The following is a 19,298-nucleotide window of genomic DNA, read 5'->3' on the forward strand; positions in this document are numbered from 1 at the left end:
AGACATTATTCCTATTAAATTCTAATTAAAATTGATTTCCTGACCCTGCAAACAGACCCTTAGGATTTGGAATCAAGTCTTTATCTCGATTAATTGCACTGTAATGGCTCAAAGATAATGATATGGTACAATAAAAATATATCATTAATTTGCCCAAAGCCTCTTGGCTCTTAAAATTTTACAGAAATCCAGTGATGTTTTGAGACTTTTGACAAAAACAAAACTGAGGCGTAACTGCTTAGACAAAGGTAAAAATGGTAAAAACACCAGGATTAAACCGGCCTGCCTGCAGGTACAGCAGCTCGCTATAGGCGGGGCCCACCATGGGGTTCATTCCAGACCCTCCTGGCGTTGGCCCCTAATGATGTGTAATGGGGCCTCCTGCGCCCATTCCTAACCCCGGGACCTCCTCTTAATCACCGTGGCTACTAATGAGATGGAGAAACATGAAAGGGCTCGTTAGAAGACCCTCACTTTAATGCCGGCCTATTATTAGCCACTTACCAAATCATTAGTCTCTAAACTGCAATTATGCTTTAAACCAGGAAGAAAAAGTGAAACAAAGAGTCAAAGGAATCCCAAAGTGTGGATTACAGCAAAGCAAGTGTAGCCTTCTGGAGTGAGGTGGATTCACTTGGTGTTTACAAGCTCTCCCACAACCAGGAATGAAAGCTGTGAAACACTAGTTCAATTCTCAGTTTTCTTTTGTTTATTATGAACATATATATCAAACTTGTCTTTCATACTGGTTTTCAGTGACCTTTGGTGTGTGCAGTCCAGAGATCATTATAGAAGACACTAACTTTTCCCTTTTGAAGTCAAGTGGTGACATTAAGTCTGCTGTTGAGTGGTGACTTAAGACGAGACTAACAGTCTTATCCACAAGAGGCCTGAAAACTATGTACAGTATATCTGAGGAAGAGTGTTACAGGAAATTATGTTTAAAATAAGAAATGCAATGTCTAAATCGGAAAAAGCTACAAGCAATAACCCAGTGAGGTCTCAGAGGGCCTTGTTGTACAAAATCCCTGTCCTTCACAAAATCAGTGAACATTTTTTTCAGAAAAGCATTGAAAGAAGCAACTTATCCAGCCCCAAACACACAACATAAAGAGCAAATAATGTGTTGAATTCTACAAAAAAAGTTGTTTTTACAAATAGACCATGTTTGTATTTTAGTCATTGAAAACCCATGTTAACTCAAGACAGGAGAGAATGAAAAACACTAAGAGTCTACAGAGATGCAGGCGTCAACGTGGGGCTGTACTTAGGCACAGTGGTGTTTTGAGCTAATGCTAGCACATCTTAGTTTAGCCTGTTAGCATGCAAACGTTAGCTAATTAGCAGTAAAGTACAGCTGAGGCTGATGGGAATATAATTAGTTTTGCAGGTATTTTGTCATAAACCAAAGTATTAGATAATTAAACACTTTTGACCTGAAGATGGCGCTAGAGGAAAAGTCTGGGGATCACCAATACACTGAATTCCCATCATACCTGTTGCATGCACACACACACACACCTGACCACATAAAGTGGAACCGACAGCTCGCATCTGGTCTGACAACAGAAGACAAAAGCAATAAGAGCAATGTCTTAAAATACAATTTTATTTACAATGTAAAACAAATAAATCATCATACAAAAACTCCCTCGCCATTAAAAACCAAATCAATCCTATTTACACAATAAAACATTTTTAAAATGGACCTCCGTCAAGCAGTCCAAATTAAGTCAAGTAAGAAGTGACAGATCTGATGGCATAACAGATTTAAAATTTAGACACACAAGCCGAACTAGTGAACAGCAAATGTGTGTAAGAAAAAGTAAAACATCAAAAAAGATGCCTCAGTGGTGCTCTTTAGTTTGCCATATTAAGGCGATGTAAACATGCAAACACACATACAAGCATCTGTATTTGTGTATCATAAAAGGGACACAGAGGGGAGGACGTCTACCAGCCACCGTGGCACGTAACCATCATTTTACCACCTCCTTTAAGTCTTATTGGCTGGTTAAATACTGGATATGGCTGGTTAATTTTGGCCTTTATCAGTCAGTTAGTGTATTGCAACCTCAGTGGTCCAGGAAGTTGAAGATGCTCCTCTGGGGGCCATTAGTCTGTCCAGCAGGTTTGTTCTCCCTGCAGACCCTTTTTGCTGTTGGGTTCACTGCTCCCACTGCCCCCCTCTTCTTCTTCATCATCTGAGGATCAAAGACATCCAAAGTTAAAGCTTTTTCAGGACATTGAGACTCTACGAAACAATGAAACCTTGATGAACACTGACAAAATGACTACAGGCACATAAGTATTAGTGTAGTGAAAGAATACATGAATAAATGTGTTTTGTGGTTAAATTAAAACTAATGTGGAAAAGAAAAAAATAAATAAAATGTAGTTAATGGTGAATATTTTAATACATGATTCTTGGAAAAAACTGCCAAGCAACAGTCATCTTTGTATTTGTAGGATCTAATAGGAGCAGCAGGCTTTGGCTCCACCTAGTGTCATACATTTAAAAAGACATCAGAATCAAATTCCCCCATCACACTCACATGATTATCACACTGAGCAGTCTCTCAAAGATCTTTGGAAAGTATTTTGTTTTTGTGCTTATTTTAGAACAGTGAGATCTTGCCAAAGAGACACAGCCAGACAGGATTGGGAAACCAAAAAATATGACTGACCATTTTTCCAGTCAAGCATTAGCTACCAATATGGCTTTTCTGTCAAAAATATTTAAGATTTTTGTAATCAACCTCTGAACAAATACAAAATGTAGACAACATTTGTCCGATAGACTGAACCATAACCTTACTGTGACGAGGTTCTCACATCATCACTGCAGCCTTTTGGCTACTAGTCGCAAATAGTGGTCATATACTCCTGGGGCCCGTTTGACCACATTTGCAATCATTTCCCCCTTTCACTCATTTTGAAACATTTATCTAAATCAAAACAAACATCATTCTTGGGACCCGTGCACCCAGCCCTGTAGGATTCAAATATTTCTGCAATTTGCAAGCCACAATTTGTGAAACATGACGCTGCCACCATATGCAATCTGCGTGAAAGCAGTGCTCGTGAAACGGGTCACTGTGGACGGTCATTAACTGGTTACCATTTAAGTAGCGTGAGGTAGGCCAGTGTGAGCTATGACTTAATGACCCAGAGTGGGGCATGAGAGGATTTTGCAATGTGTTTTTAAATTTGTCTCTTTTTTTTCTTTAAAATTAATACTGCCATGAAAACACGTTTGGGACAGACTGTACACAAGAGTAAGATGCCTGACACGTGTATTATATTGCATTAGTAAGTAAGTTTATTTAGTCTAGCACCTTTCAAATAAAAAAAATTTAAATTAGTAGTTCTGTGAAGTTTTTGCAGACTTTTGGAACGTCAGTTCTCTGAAAGATTCAAATACTAACTTCTTTGTCTAGCATGTAATCCATTGATACTGGGGATTAACATTCTTATATGCAAGACTGCCCTTTACTACCACTCAATGCACATTATCTACTGAATGACTAGTATCTTACTATCAGTTTCCTGTGTTATACTACTTAATACTACCTTATTCTTGTTTCTTTTGGTAGCTGTTTGTTTCTCTATTGTGTACACAGGAAAACTGAAGAGACACACTGAGGACTGTATATGAAGAGAATGACATTAAATTCTACCTTGACCTTTCTGTGATGAGCTAATACCAAAATTTTAGGGTGAAATATTACTTTGACCAAGCCCCTTAGTGTACAAAGATATTTTGTATATTCAGCTTAATACATCTCGAATTCTTTCTCAGCATATGTGCAAACGTGGGACTGAATGGTTTCGTTGTTTTGATCTATCAAGCTCCTTCTGTCTCAACTCCTACACCTGCACGAATATGAGGACACAACACATTTGTTTAGTGACATTCCTTTCACCTGCTTCTGGGGAGCATCTGAGGTCGAGTTGCCCTTTTCAGGAGACAGAGTTTGAAACAGGAACCCTCTGCTGTTTCTGGGCGCCAGAAGATTCCCCTCTGAGATCGACGCCAGCTTCTGGAGGACGGAATGAGGCTGACTCAGTAGTGACCCTCTCCTCACCTGGAAGAAATCAATAAAACATAAATCTTAGATTGACCTTGCACAGATCACAGGGAATATGTAATGAACTTTGTTGGTTAAATATTTAAAGGCCAATCGGCAACATCCACTCGCACCTCTCATTCTGCAACATTTTGGATCCTTTTCAGGGAGGTTTTCATTTAGTAGAATTCAGTACAAGGCAGAACTGCTTTCTATATTCTCCACTTGCGACCCAAACTGGTCCTCCAAAAGCCACTAACCCATTAAATCCTTACACTTGATGAATGCCTGTCTGCCAAAGTGGCTGGTACAGTAAGCAAACCTCTGAATTACAGCATTTGGCTGCTAGTAATGTTACAACATGGATGTATATTAAAAGACAAAGAAAATCAAGTCATAATCATAGAAAAAAAAAGAGAGATCTTAATATTTTGTCTGAGAACAAAAGAGCCAGAAGAAAGGCTTTAGGTCTTCACCATCAAGTGATAAAGTAATGCTATTATACAGTCAGATGCTATCTGTTTTTGCAACAGCAAAAATGTTATACAAAGAGATACCTCCTGTGTGTTTCTTTGTCTTAACCTGGAATCAAGCTTAAACTGATGTGATAAAATGAGAAATCCCCAACAAGTAGTTGAACAGATATGATGAAAAAGAAAATGAAACAGAATAATAAAAAGTCAGCAAATGAAACCAAGATGCACCATTTTAAAACAATTAGGGATGTTCTGCCCCAGTGACAGTGACGTACCTGTAAGGGCTGCAAGGGTCTCTGGAAGGGGTTGAGAGCTGATGAGGTCTTCTTTTCTGGTTGTGGTGCCACAGGGGGCTCTGGTGTGAAAATTTGGAAAGTTACGTTGTGAAACAGCCTGAATATAACCTGTCCAGTAAACCTGTTTTCCAATAATTTGACTAATGGCAGAACAAAAAAAAAGAAAAAAAAAAAAGAATACTCCTCTTAAAAAACCTCAACACTAACAAGTCAAATGACGGGATTTTATTGCGTCATTGTTACATTTGTAGTCTTAAAATGTTTTAATCTTGATACACTGATGTAAAGGACTTTGCAACTTTGAAATACATTGTATGATTAATAATAATAACAACAACAACAACAACAGCACCTTTCAAAGCAGAGTGTTTGAAAAAGCACATTTATGTCTTCAGTTTACTGGTAGTTGGATTTAAAGGGCATTTTAACTCTAACATCCTGTTGTAGAGCCCACTTTGTCATTTGGATCTGAGAATGTGAAGTGGCCAGTAACAAAAACTCTACATGTAGCCACTCGCTTTTAGTCACATTTCTCTTTCTGGGAAGACAAGAATGCCACAACTGTCGGGAAATGAACACTCTGAAGTAACTTGCCATTTAGCAATGACAGTATTGGCAGAACTTTCCTCTCCGTGTCCGGTTTAATTTGGTTTGCTGGGGCACATGCCAGTGTTTCGGTGCAATCTGTGTGTGTGTGGATCTGCTTTATCTCAAAAGTCGTCTCAACTGACAGTGCTGAGTACATCAAAAAGCATATAACTTAGGAACTAAAACTCTAAGATTAGAAACTAAGTTTCTCTGTGCTATAAATCTTTTATACCTTCATCCCTTCCCATCGAGCCTACTGTCATGCTGTGTTTACTGGTATTTAGTAAAATCTTTCCCCTACAGCTTGTTCAACATTCACCTGCCAGGATTTTTACTGCAACTAAAAAAACAAGATCCTATTTCTCTGATCCTTGCATCCCTGCCCTCGCTTCCGATTGACCTTTAGAGCCAATTGGACATTTTTGACAACTTTGAAAGCTCAACTAGCCTCACTCCAAGTCTTATCACTGACTTTTTAACCTGCCGTGTTTCACTTTGCTCCCTGAGATCACCAGTTGCTCCCCTCTGTGTCGTACCAAAGTCTAGATTTAGAGACAAAGGTAATGCTCCCAAACTTTGGAAAGACCTGTCTGGTGATTGTGTTTTAAATGTTTTGTTTCCATATATTTGTTTGCTCTATCAAGGTTTAAGGTAAATCTATTTGTCATTCTACAACACAGGGCTGCATAATGAAATGAAAGTTGAGACTTTATAAGACTATTACTGTAATTATTATCGGACAAAAACACATCTGGGTGTTTTTAAAGTCACGGGATTCTTCTTGTGAGGCGTCGTATCAAACAGACCTTTTCTCTGCAGAGTCTTGGCAGTCAGTTTCTTGGCCAGCTTCATAAAATGACTGTCTTCCTCTCCAATCTTCTCATCATCTGCATCCAAATCTTCCCCTTTCTTGGCTTTCTGTTCAGACTGTGAGAAGAGACACAGAGAAGGGAATGAAGACAAAATAACAACACACCCTTGCAGAGGAAGGGGATGACTCAACCACATGTATCGTGAATGAACACATTTAGCTTTTCTTTGTATGCTTACAGGGACAACCCTCTTTTAAGCCTAGTAGAATTTTTAAAATCAACAAATTCAATACTGAAAATCAATTTTCATTAATGGCTCCTCACTATTATCTGTGTGCAGGACTCTTAATACTTGCAAACACAAATTTGTAAATCCTACAACCTACCTGTTCTCTGAGCCATTGTTCTCTCTCCAGTCTCTCTTTCCTCCTCTGGACCTCAGACTGGTCCACACCATCAGGATCGTCCTCCTCTTCTTCGCCCTCTGCTTCCATCCTGTCCATGTTGAAACCATCATCTGGAGGAAGAATTCAAAAAGAAAAACTCTAAATGGCTTGTTGAAGCAACTTTGAAGCAAGTTTAATTAAGTTTGTAACAAAAGATTTGATGGACTCAAAGCTCAAATATCCACTTTTGTATTTTGTGTATCTTTTTAGATTATTGTTTTATATATTTATACCTTTATTTTTGTATAACCAATTCCTCATAGTTTTTAAGCCTACAGCCCTTTTTTAGTGTGGTGATTAACAGTGTTTTTCTTTCTTTTCTATCTGTGTCTGCATCTGTTGATCTGGGTGGTAAACTGCTGATTAAAATTGGAATAAATAAAGTTGTACTGAATATCTATTCTAGTATGTAACAAAATCTATGCAAAAAATGTAAATAAATAGCTATGAATCCAGGTGTTCTTAGTCCAACTGAAACACACTACTTGTCTCGTCATGTCTTCTATTAACGACTACTGTCTAAATTCAAATCAAATTCTAAATTAATCAGCAGTATATGGTATTAAGGGTATTTACATCCTGTAAACTAACCGATATTTTTCCAGCGGAAGCGCCGAGCTCGTCCCGGGCCATCAGAGTGCAGGTCGCCGTCAGCTAGGTAACGCTCCTGGTAGAGCCTCAGACGACGCTTGTCATCATCCATTATCTGCTTCCTGTAGGAACAATACTGGTTGAATGAAATTTTACCACTAAATTTAAGATACAAGATATCCACCTTGCATTATTTCTAGAGGATATTCCTATTATAACTGGAGCAATGGTGGAGGAACCTGAGACAAACACCTACAGGCTGGACCAACCACACAAAGATGTAAGAATTTCTATTTGCTTAACTGATTATTTCAACTGTGAACACAGCGCTAAAAATTGTACAAAAATAAAATGCTCAAGATAGAATGACATCTGTTACTCACATGTGGATCTTGTTGACCTGGTCCTGCAGCTCCTCATCAGAGGGAAGCTCTTCAAGAAGCTCCTCCTCCTCGTATTCGCTCCCCCTGTCTCCGTCCTCATCATCGCTGCCCAAGTCACTGCCTGAGAGCTCAGCCTCTGAGTCCACATAGTCAGTCAAGCGCCTGTGAACAAGATGCAAGAAATTATTAAAACCTGTGCTACAGCGTGGATTATCTGATGCAAATGACTATAATCCATTTTCCTATAATGACAAACACCAAAGGTATATAACATTAGTTATGTATGTATGGAAATATAAATAAAGTTATATATGATTCTACACTTACATTTTCTTCTTTTTCTTAACCCGGTGTGATGCGAACACACCCTGCATCTCCTCCTCTTCTACATCATTGTCCTCTGCCTCGTCCTCCCCTCCATCTTCATCCTCCTCGTTTTCCTCTCCACCATCTTCATCATTATCCTCCTATAAACCCACAATTCACTTGTCATTTGCATCACAAAGACATACATCCAGTATGGAACTTTTGTAGCTAAATCATAACAGAGACAAAGAAGCATGTGTTGACAATCTTACCTGTTCACTATGACTTTCCACATCTGACAAAAGCCGGAACTCGCAGTCCTCTTCCTCCTCCTGCTCTTCCTCCTCTGGCTTCTTTTTACTTTATACAGAGAAATTACTATGAGGATCTTTCATTACATATAAATATTCCAATTAATATTCCCTTAATAGTTTTTGTAAAGTTTCACAAAAGGTAATCAGCATTTACAGATGGAGATAGCGTTATATATCAACAAAACATTAATGATAATCTTTGACTTTGGATTATTTCAGGTCTTTGTACTCTACCTGTTTTGTGCTGGCGAAGCCGTGTGAGTAGAACCTAAAATTGGCAGCAAAGGAGACAAATCTAAATATTGTGTAACTGTAGGGAAAACAATTCCAAACAGATGCTCAAATTTTCCAAATATTGTAAAGGACATACAGAAAACCATAGAAATAGAAACAAAAAACATAAAGGAAGTATGAAGTAAACTATAGATCCTTGAGGCTCTTCATAGTTTATCAATTTAATTATCAATTTAATTTTTCTTCACAATAACATCTACTATTTGGTTTTCAAAAAGTTAAACTCAGGTTTACATTGGAGACATGTCTGGCTAGTAACTCACTTATAAGCTATTCATTTAATCAGTCTGCAAAACAGATTTTGTTTACTATAGGTGACTTCGACCTTCAGTGGTTTCAAATAAAATCAACTGTACATGTGTTCTCATAGGAAAAAAAAAGGGGGGGGGCAGCACACACTTCTTTACCTGGACTAGGAAATTTCCCTGAACACAACCCCAGCAGCTGATCCATGGTATTATCAGATTCTTCATCCTGTCCTCTCTCCTGACTCTTGTCTGTTTCCATCCGATCCTCTCCTGCCTGTGTTGGTGGAAACGCTCCAGAGCACAACCCAAGCAGCTCATCCTCCTGTGTTGCTTCGAGGCCTCCATCCTGACCTGAGTCGCTCTGCGCTGTCCCAAAAACACCAGAACACAACCCTAACAGCTCCCCCATGTTGGCATCCATTGCATTTTCATCCAGGTTGTCCAGGATCAACTGTCTCTTGTGGGAGCGAGGTGCACCGGGGCGTGGCCCCACGTTAAGGAAGCCGTCTGCATCTAGTAACTGGGAATGGGTGTCGTCCTCCAGGGAGAAGCGACCTTGGGAGTGTCCTCCCAGACCAGGGCCAGAAGCTGCTCCACCCAGGGGACCCGAATCTGCTCCTGGAGATGTAGGTGCATACAAGTCTTGGGAGTCCTCAACAGGGAGGCAGAGAGAGGGCTCAGAGAGTTTGCCTGAACTCTGATTGGGGAGGGAAAAAAAAAAAATCTTTTATAATGGTTGTATTTTTTAATGAGCAAACAAATATATAAAGAAAATTACGTCAGTAAAATTGCACACCCCTTTATTATAAATGGATTTTTCCGTGTGCCTCAACATCAATTTGAACGGAAACACATTTGTTTAAAAAAGGGGCAATATGTAAGAATTGAGACTACTCTCCACCTGGCGAATTCATACTCCAAATAAATAGGGGGCAGCATATCACATATCAGGTCACAACTGTTAGCTCAGTTAGCTGTCCAGCTAACTTAGTGGTTCTATTAGCTGACTGAGCACCAGAACCAGAACCGGGCGAGCAGGGACAGGAATGGTGTCGAGCGGGAGAAGAGTGAGAGGGAGGTCGGGCTTCAGAAGCAGCGACAGCCAGAATATTTTTCACATCTAACTCAGTGGATTAAGGATTTATTTTGACCAAACCAGAGTTGGTGATTGTTGAAACTGTTTAAAGACTAACCAAGACGGTTTTGGTGAGTTTTATTTTGTTTCTGTCGGAGTTTGAATGAAGTGTGTTTTACGAGGTAATAGTTCGGTGAAAGAGAGAAACATGAATTCAGAAAGTGTATTCTGTTGTATTCTTCTTACTGATAAGGAAAACAGATGTAAGAATATTTCCTTTCTTGACATTTTGTGACTTTATTTTGTATATTTATTAGACCAAAAAAAGCTAAGAGAGCTTGTGTAACATAGCGAACTCGCCGCTGGCACACATCTCCCAGCTGGAACTACCTGAGCTATACTATTTGACTAGTTATCGCCCCTCGAGGCACAAATGGTATTACAACATATTTCGGGCCGGAACGAGCCCGGAGCAAGTGGGTTAGCATACTAATTTCAGTAGACATCTCGGCAACACAATACATTGACGCCACTGACATAACGTCAGAACTGTTACTTCTTCACATTCTGTTGATAAGATTAGTACAGTTTTTGAATGTTTTAAAATAAAATTCTGGCCAAATCTTACATATTGCCCCTTTAACCCTGGGCAAGTTTGGGAGAATTCAAACCCCTGATGATATAATTTTTAATACCCTAAGTATTAAACTGGAAAATCTTTTATCTCACCTTCGAGGCAGAGCCAAGGAAGCTGGGCCTGAAGAGGCAGGGTGAAGAGGAACGGAAAATGGAGGAGTTGGAGACACTTCTTCCTGTGGAGCGTTGATGATTGACAGGCTGATAGGAGGTTATCATAGATCCTGCAAGCTCAAAACTGCTGTTGTGGCTGTTGTCCTTCACCAGGGACAGAGAGTCATCCTCTTCTGGAGACAGGAAGGATGAGAGAGTGAGAAAAGAAAGTACAAATTTTGCAGAAAATACTAAGTGTCCTGCCAAATAGAGCATGTTCAAATGGAATGAGAAGGAATGTTAAAAAAAGAAAAAACAACAAAACACTGTTATCACTATATTTAAAGCATTTTCTCTCATTAGCTAATGATTACTATACATTAGTCTGTTTGAGTGTAAAAAGTGTGGACAAACTGAACAGAGGTCTTTCACTCTACCCACCCATCTTATTGCTGCTGTCCTGTCTAGAAGGACCAGACCTTCTTACACCATCACTAAAAAGGAGAACAGTGAATGTGAAGCTTTACTACCTATATATAAATATACACACACAAACACACACACAGTGTAAACATACACTACATGCAACAACAAAAATTATGCCAATATGCAGCTATTTGATCAATTTTACAAGCAGTTTATTTTCCTAAATAGGACAACCAAGTAATGATAAGTGAGCTGTAATGGCCACACTCATGATTTGTCAATTCATTTAAAGCAGTTTTATCATTAAACTTTTTAAGGTGCATGCTCTAAAGTCACTCACAAAGTTACAATGTAAAAAGACTTACCCGGTGCGAGAGCAGGAGTTGCCGGGGAACAGCATGAGTGTGCCATCTGTGTTAACTAGGTCAGGAGTTGGCGAGGGTCCGTTCAGTGCCACAGGAGAAGGGCTCCTGATACTCTGGGCCACACTGCCTTCCTCCTCCTCCTCTTCTGGCTCACCATCATCACCTCCCAGTAAGTCATCTACACCCTGGTAAAAGAGAAGATCAGGCTTGATGTGAGTACAAAGGGATAGATGCACAAATGTGTATAAAGTAATTTGATTGTTCCAAAGTAGCAAGAAACAAACATCCTCTCACCTCTTCTTCCTCAGATTCATCTGTCATGTCTTCCTCCTCCTCTTCCTCCTCCCCACAGTCTTCATTGTCTAGGCGATTCAGCTCTGCCTTGCGTGCCCTCTCCTCCTGTCTCCGTTGTGCCATGGCGAGCTGCAGGCGCTGCTTCAGAGTCAGCAGCTTCTCTCCTATGAAAAGAGGAGGTTAGTCTTGTCAGAAAGCAAACCAAATCTCCACCTCTGCACCACGGCCCTGCACCTGAAAAAGTGTATTTCTCTTTTGCTCGTTGATGTTTCAAAAAGAGGTCAACAATCTAGTCTCTCTGAAATACAGCTGTCAAAATTCTCAAATTTTCCAGAAACCCTGGCCTCTATGTGCACATCACATGTGTATCCATACCTGGTTTGGTTGCCACAGGCTCATCTGCTCCTTCTTTAACAGTGACAGTGACTGACTCAGTGTGCAACTCTTCCTGGCCAGACGGGGCGCTGTCTTTGCGGATGATGTTGAGTTGCATCGTACGCTCTCTTTGAGGGCGTGTAGGCGCTTGGACGTGACGAAGGTAACGCTCCTTCAGGGCCTCCACACCTAATTGAAGCAGAGAGGTGAATACAAACCCTAAATGTAATAGTAGAAGGGCTTATTCTGACTTATGATACATTCTTACTAGGGCTGCACAATTAATCGAGATATTATCAAAATCGCAATATGGCCAAGTAAAAATCTGCAATTCTTTTATATAGGTAAAAGGTGTGACAAAACATCATTATAATGAAGTACTGTAGTGCTGCAGAGATGCCCTGGCCTACAATGCTTCTTCTCCAAATGTAAGAAAACATGTTTGTTAAGTACAGACACCAAAAACTGTCACACGATTTTAAGTTTTTTCCAGTGAAAATGTAAATTGGGATGCAAAAATTATCATTCCCACCAATCGTGAATCGCAATTGTGGTATCTGTCTAAATAATCGCAACATAATTTTTTTTTTTTTTTTTTTAAGCATATCATGCAGCCCTACTTTTGTTCTTTTAACTTTGGTTCTTGTAGGATTTCAGCACTCACCACGGTTGAGCTGTGGAGGCTCGAGCTGAACAAAGGCTCCGTCATCTGGACACAATTTAGCGACAGGTGGAGGGTCCAGTCCAAGCCTCTTCAGTCTGGCCAATTTGTCCTTCTTGGGTTTGATGGGTTGCTGTACTGAGGGCTCTGCTGCAGCTGGATCAGCGCTTTCACACTGAGCAACCAAAGCCCCAGATTCAGGCTCTTTTTTCAGGGCTTCAGAGTAAGACATTACTGCAATCTGATTTTGTTCTAAGGGTGCAGGAGAGGTTTCTTTTCCAGAGTCAGAAGCAGGTCTCACTATATCATCTGTTGTGACTGACTCCTGCAGACTCTCAGAGAGGTAAAGCATCAGTCCAGATTCCTGGTCAGGATCTAGGCTTGCAGTTGGTTCTCTGGCCTGGTTGAGGCTCTCCTGCTGCGGGGACGATGTGGCAGCAGGATGAGGTATGGGCTGGATCTGAGTGGACGACAAATCTAGAGAAGGCGACGAGTTCTGCTCTGTGGATGGCTGCAGAGGCTCACTGGGTGGGTTGGTGGTAGGTGGAGCTGATGGCGTCTCCAACATCACGGCTGAATACTTTGTAGATCTGAAGAGAATGGGATTATCATTAAGTTGTTAGTTTATTATGGCAGCCTTTAAACTTTTAACTGAATTTTGATTGTGTGTGTATGGATAGGTGACGAGTCTAAAAATCAGATTTGTCGGGTAAAATTGTGACAACAGATGGTCATTTTTGGCCAATATGGCTAGCTGTTGCCTTGACGTATGTGTTATCTGTTATGTTTGTCTTTACTTCAACAACGCCATGGCAGGACCCTCTGGCCTGGCTCTCTTTTTAAAGAACTGGTCGATGGTCTTCGGCTCAGGGATGTGGTAGGGCAGCCCAAGTGCAGACTCTATAACGACAGAAGAACACGTCAAAGATGCAGTCTCAGTAGCATGGAAGACATGAGACACCTCTTTTAAAGTCAGAACCACACATTTCAAATTATGATCCAAAACTACACCATCTTGAGGTTTAATTGGCAAAACCAAATTAGGAGTAATTATCAGAAAACACACATTGCCACAATAGATAGAAGACAATAGAAGTGTTTCTTGTAAACTGACCTCTGACCAGCCTCTGAGACTCACTGTGGAGCTGCTTCATTGCCTCTTTGCTGGCACGTGCAGCTTTCCTCTCCTGAAAACATCACACATGTTGAGAATAAAACTGCTTTTTGGTATTTGATATTAATATTACAGCACTTCCAAGCATCTTGGCACTGCATACCACACGCTGCGGTTTCTCTGGTGCCTCTTCATCTTCCTCATTCAAGAGAGGATCCTGCAGCAATATTGAACACTGATTACACAAACGCCTGTCTAGAAAACATCTGCAAAATGACATGGCTAACATTGTGCCACTCTTTTCACCACGTTTCACCAAAATTTCATGAACTTTAACAAATTCTGTTTCCAGTATTATGTGTGCCATATCAGTATCTGCTGAGTACAGTGATAGCAACAAAAAAAAGCAAGGGCTTAAATTCCTGCTAATGCCTTCATATAACTACAGTTCTTCTTTCAATTCTGATTAAAAAATATAGAAAAAAATACAATTAACTTAAGCCACAAGAAATAATGTTGAAGTATTGAATAAACGATCCCAACTGCAAACAGTCATCTTTTTGATACCTTATGTTTTTTCATCTTTTGCTTGACAGCAGCTCGGATGGCATCCAAAGACTCTTCTTCTTCCTCTTCCTCCTCATCGTCGTCCAGACCAGTATCAAACAGGTCTGTGTTGCCAAGCGGACATCCACTGTCATTCAGAGCCCGAGAGAGAGGTGTGTTCTGAGGAAATGGGTACAAAGTTGTCTTTAATTATACGATATATCTTATTTGATAACAATCACTTGATTCTGCTTAGTTTAACATTTGACATTTCAGTTTATTTCCAAATTTTGGTTCTTTGTGTAGATGTTAATTCCTTAATTTGATGATTTGGGTGTCCAGTGCAATTTTATACACACACACACACACACACACACACACACACACACACACACAACCATATCCCATTTACATAAAGATTATTCCCAATGGATACAAACATTAGAATGTGAAATAATGATCTAAATATGTAGAAAATATTTAGTGACATGTACAGTAATACATACTTCATATATTATCATATTCATACTTTTTCAAGGTTCAGGTGCAACTTCTCATGACATAAAATGTCCACATTTTTTTCTCCACACATTTCCAGACTAGACTACAGTAGGAACCTTACTATACCAAAAACAACGCACAAAGAATTCAGCTGCATAAGAAAATACCAAAAAATACCACAGAGGAAAAGCCAAGCTGCACTAACCTCATTCATTTCAGAGAACCTCTCTTTCTTCTTCAGTTTTTCCACCGCTTTGATACGCTTCTCCTTTTTCTCCCGATGCCTCTGGCTCTTCTCTCTCTTTTTCCGTTCCTTCGACGATTTCGCTTCCTTCCTCACCTCCTCCTGTTGCTCCTCCATTTCTCCACATTTCTCTTGCTCAGGCTCACTTTCTTCGCTGTCAATGGGAGCACGGTTTATTCTCTTGCTCTTCTGCGCCCCTCTCTCTTTCCTCTCACCCTTCTTTTCTGCCTCTCCAGTCTCCATCTCTTCTCCGCTGGAAGCAGATAAAACCAGTGCTTCGGCCATGTGTACACTGTTCTCCGCAGCTGCCTCCTCTTCCTCACTGTCACTGTCTCTAATGGCATTACGATGAGGCTTTCTGTGAACTGTGATGTCTTCATCTTCATCATCATCATCTAAAAACAAAATAACAAGTTAGAAAATAATAGCACAGTGGTCATCCCAAATCATTTAAGACTTTTTTGTGATGAATATGCACACATGCAGTGGCACTAAAACCAAAATAATTGTTCATCTTATCTGAAATTGGTTCTGTTATTGCTGTTTTTTTATCCTGTGTATCGTGCTTGCATGTTATTTTTGTTTGCTCCAGTATTACTCAATGATTGATATAACTTCAGTCTCTCTTCGCCCTTACTTTTTTGGTTTTAAAATGCACTTTAAACAAATGTGATTCTTCAAAATAATTGTTGTCTTGAACCAACAGTATTATTATCTTTAATCTGTAAGTACATGCAGTCAGGTCCTTTAGGCACTTTTGTTTTTTTTACGTAGCATTTATTTTGAGAAATTGCATAGGACTGGCACAGGCAGATTTCTCTTTAGGTGAGTATTGTGGATCGTGGGATGCCATTCACATAGTAATTTGACCGTTGCACATACTGTAAGCTTTGTGGTCAAGTGTCCACTAAATTCCAAATTGTACAGTGTATATGTAACAAGTTTACTCATTTACACAGGCAAAGTGGCTCTGCCCTGTCTCTCTCAGGCAGGATTATCATCTATTGTTGTGTTACTTCACCTGGAAGCTCTTCTTTATTGTTAGCTGTCTTTGTGACAATCTCCTCTGCTGGAGAGCCCATCCCGCTGTCTGAATCACTCTCTGTTGCAGTTTGGGCCACAGCTGGGACCACCTCCGCCTGGGTAAATAACACAAAACAGAATTAACCCATCATGAAGTGCATTTTCTGTAGTATGGGGGCACTGCAGTCTGTTTGGTCTGATCTACAGGGGAAAACATGAGGGTCCACATTCATTGTAATTAATATAGCCTTAATCCAAGGCACACACTGCCCAATTTTAGTGTTCAGGATTACTTGTTGTGCTCTGTGTAACGTTATTTTAACCATATTTTAATTAAATCCAAAAAGGTACTAGGTATTAATTTCATGGTTAAAGTGGCAGACTACAACCGCTGATAGCTGTCCAACTCACTGCACAAATTTTTCTAGGATACCAAAGTTGTAGCATGTGTCTGTAACATTATTTGTCAAAAATATATAATTTTCTTTGCAAAGTTAACATGAAGCATGGAAGACGATTGTGTGACTTTAGACTGCCAAATGGCTGTTAAATTACATTAAATTACATTAGTGGCGCCTTGCAATAAACCAAACAATGAGCACGTAACTTAACGTTACGTTAGCTAGCGACATTGCTTCCTTTCAACAGTTGTAGTTAACTTAGCTAGCTTACATGTACCATACATGAAAAAACGTCACAGGCACAAGTGATTGATTTCCGAGAGTAATCCCATAGATCACAGTCTTCTTACATTTAAGATTTTAACAGTGGTCAGCAAAGTAAAATGCCTCGTTAACATGCTTTAAACGATGTGACCAGGCCAAGACGACAATGACCATCCCAGCTGGCTAAACCTAACCTAGCGAGCTAGCTAACTGGCTAACGCTAACACTATCTACAATTAGCAAACTTATTTCTCTTGCCAGTCCTTTCCCATAACTTATAACTAACAGGGACATATATGCCAGTTTGATACTTTCACGTTAGATAGATGTCCAAACTAGCTACTGATATCTGAAAGCACTTCCTCACCTGTTGTTCAGAAAGGACCAGGCTCATCTTTATCCGCCGGCTAGTTTACGCTCTTTTGTAAAATAAACCAGCGGAGACAACGCTTCGACGAATCTCGGCAGCCACAACAGACGTCGAAAAGTAAATGTCTGCGTGACAAAAGGCTATTTCAGACTTTTAAAGCACATTTAGAAAGCGTTTAGCCGGGTTGTTCCTCTTCCTCCCGCCTGTTCCATACACACCGAATAGAGGAAAAAAAAAAAATTTGATCTTTCGCGCGCCGTGACAGCTGGCCCGCAGTTTTTCGTGACCGAGGTGTCAATCGAGACGTTCTCGCTTTCCCATTGGTCTATTGGGGAGGTTTGTATCCGCCCAGTTTGACGACACAGTTTGGTAAGAGCTGGGAATGCTGGAGTGGGCGGGGCTGGGGTCTGCAAAAGAGAGGGTGATTTGAGGCTTTGTTGAAAGAAAGAGAGACATTCACTTAAATAGCTACTAACTTGGGAATAAACAACATAGCAATGGGGGCTTCCAGGCATGCACCATTAATGATCTCACCTGTTGGTAATGATAGTTACCATGAGTTTTTAACATTATTCTTCATGCAAAGGAATTTAAGATTTTAATCTAATAAAAAACAGGTCAGTGTTCAGGAAGAGAAAAGTACATCTGCAAAGGCCACTAAGGTTCTAAAGAGATTTTCCTTGTGGATAGTAAGAACTGCCTGGTTTCAGTGGCTTGTCCGGACTTTTTTGACTGGGGTGGCCCAAGTGGGGTACTGACTTATGCAGGGATGGCATGAAGTATGTGCACGTGCACAAACACACACTTTGGAATAGCATTAATTTACCATTTTTCATATTTAACTACTAACATTACAGTCTCTTACAGTTTCATGCATTCCTGTGTTTTTATTTTAAAGATAAATAGACCTAATCGCAACACAACAGAGTGGTGCCATACAAATGTTATTTAAAGCTTCCATACTTTATTCTTTAAGTCCTCAAAAAGAAACGGTACCTCCAAAAGCATGCTACATACAAAAGAAAACAATGCACATTCAAAAATACAGTCACAGTATAAAGTACCAACAAAATAAGCCTGTGTGGACAAAATATTGTATTGACAAAATTGTGCAGAAGTTTAAATTTACAATAAAAATCTTTTACAGAAAATGTGCTACAGTGCTACAAAAGCTACTAGCTGCAACACAGCCCAAGATACATTTGTTAATTACAGCCATCCTGGACATTTAAAACTGTTTAATTCCCCTGTTCTTGTGTTGGATTGCAAACACTTTTGTGACGTTTTAAAATATTTTATGAACAAAAGTCTGGTTTACTCGTCAGACAGTTGGTTCGAACTAAGGTCTCAGTGTGAAATTCATAAAATTCATTTTTCTCTGTACATTAGAAGATTAGAATACTGTATATTATATGGGCTGCACATTTACATGTTTGCTCTTCAACAGATAAGCACATTGTGCACATTCAGTGTGTTATCTGCATCTTGCATTAAAGTGAATATCCTGACAGGATTTTTTTATATACGTGTATGGAGATGCTCTTTACTCTAGGGCTGGGCGATAATGCAATATTATTGTTTATCAAATTTCAGCAAAATAGTTATTACTTACAAAAAAATTGTTATTACTTACAAAACATCAATTTACATACAAAACATATGACAGTCTCATGAAATAAAATTTATTGTTATAGATTGAATTACCCAGGAATATAAAGTAGTTCAAAATAGCTCCATGTTTACCAACTATATAATTAAGACAATAATACAACACACACAGGGGCCAGTATTCGTAATTATTAGCACTTTTACTTTAAGTATATTTTGCTCATAATACTGATGTACTTTTACCTAACTAAGATTTTGAATGCAGGACATTTACTTGTAATGGAGTATTTGTGTTAGATTAGATTCAGCTTTATTGTCATTACACATGTACAAGTACAAGGCAACGAAATGCAGTTTAGGTCTAACCAGAAGTGCAATAAGCAAGTGCAGGATATAAAGTGTGTGCAAAATGCAGGATAGAGCAGTATTATGAAAATATTTTACAAGTGGTACTATGGACATTTTCTACAGATGGTTG

General features: G+C 39.6%; 1 protein-coding gene across 1 annotated transcript; it reads right to left on the reverse strand.

Annotated features, from left to right (window-relative positions):
* Positions 1-1,588: 1,588 nt before the first annotated feature.
* Positions 1,589-17,499, reverse strand: LOC122865048 (claspin). The gene is made up of 24 exons (XM_044172984.1): positions 17,210-17,499; positions 16,176-16,293; positions 15,116-15,549; positions 14,431-14,589; positions 14,027-14,080; positions 13,864-13,936; positions 13,547-13,649; positions 12,753-13,339; positions 12,089-12,277; positions 11,714-11,877; positions 11,420-11,604; positions 11,070-11,122; positions 10,629-10,822; positions 8,984-9,521; positions 8,517-8,550; positions 8,241-8,328; positions 7,990-8,129; positions 7,663-7,824; positions 7,280-7,401; positions 6,629-6,759; positions 6,237-6,357; positions 4,822-4,901; positions 3,927-4,088; positions 1,589-2,204 (listed from the first exon to the last, which is right to left on the reverse strand). The coding sequence occupies exons 1-24, from the start codon at positions 17,234-17,236 to the stop codon at positions 2,076-2,078; spliced, it is 4,047 nt and encodes a 1,348-aa protein (XP_044028919.1). The 5' UTR covers positions 17,237-17,499; the 3' UTR covers positions 1,589-2,075.
* Between the last annotated feature and the right edge of the window lie 1,799 nt (positions 17,500-19,298).

The sequence above is a fragment of the Siniperca chuatsi genome, linkage group LG17, assembly GCF_020085105.1.
Source record: "Siniperca chuatsi isolate FFG_IHB_CAS linkage group LG17, ASM2008510v1, whole genome shotgun sequence".
Taxonomy (NCBI): domain Eukaryota; kingdom Metazoa; phylum Chordata; class Actinopteri; order Centrarchiformes; family Sinipercidae; genus Siniperca; species Siniperca chuatsi.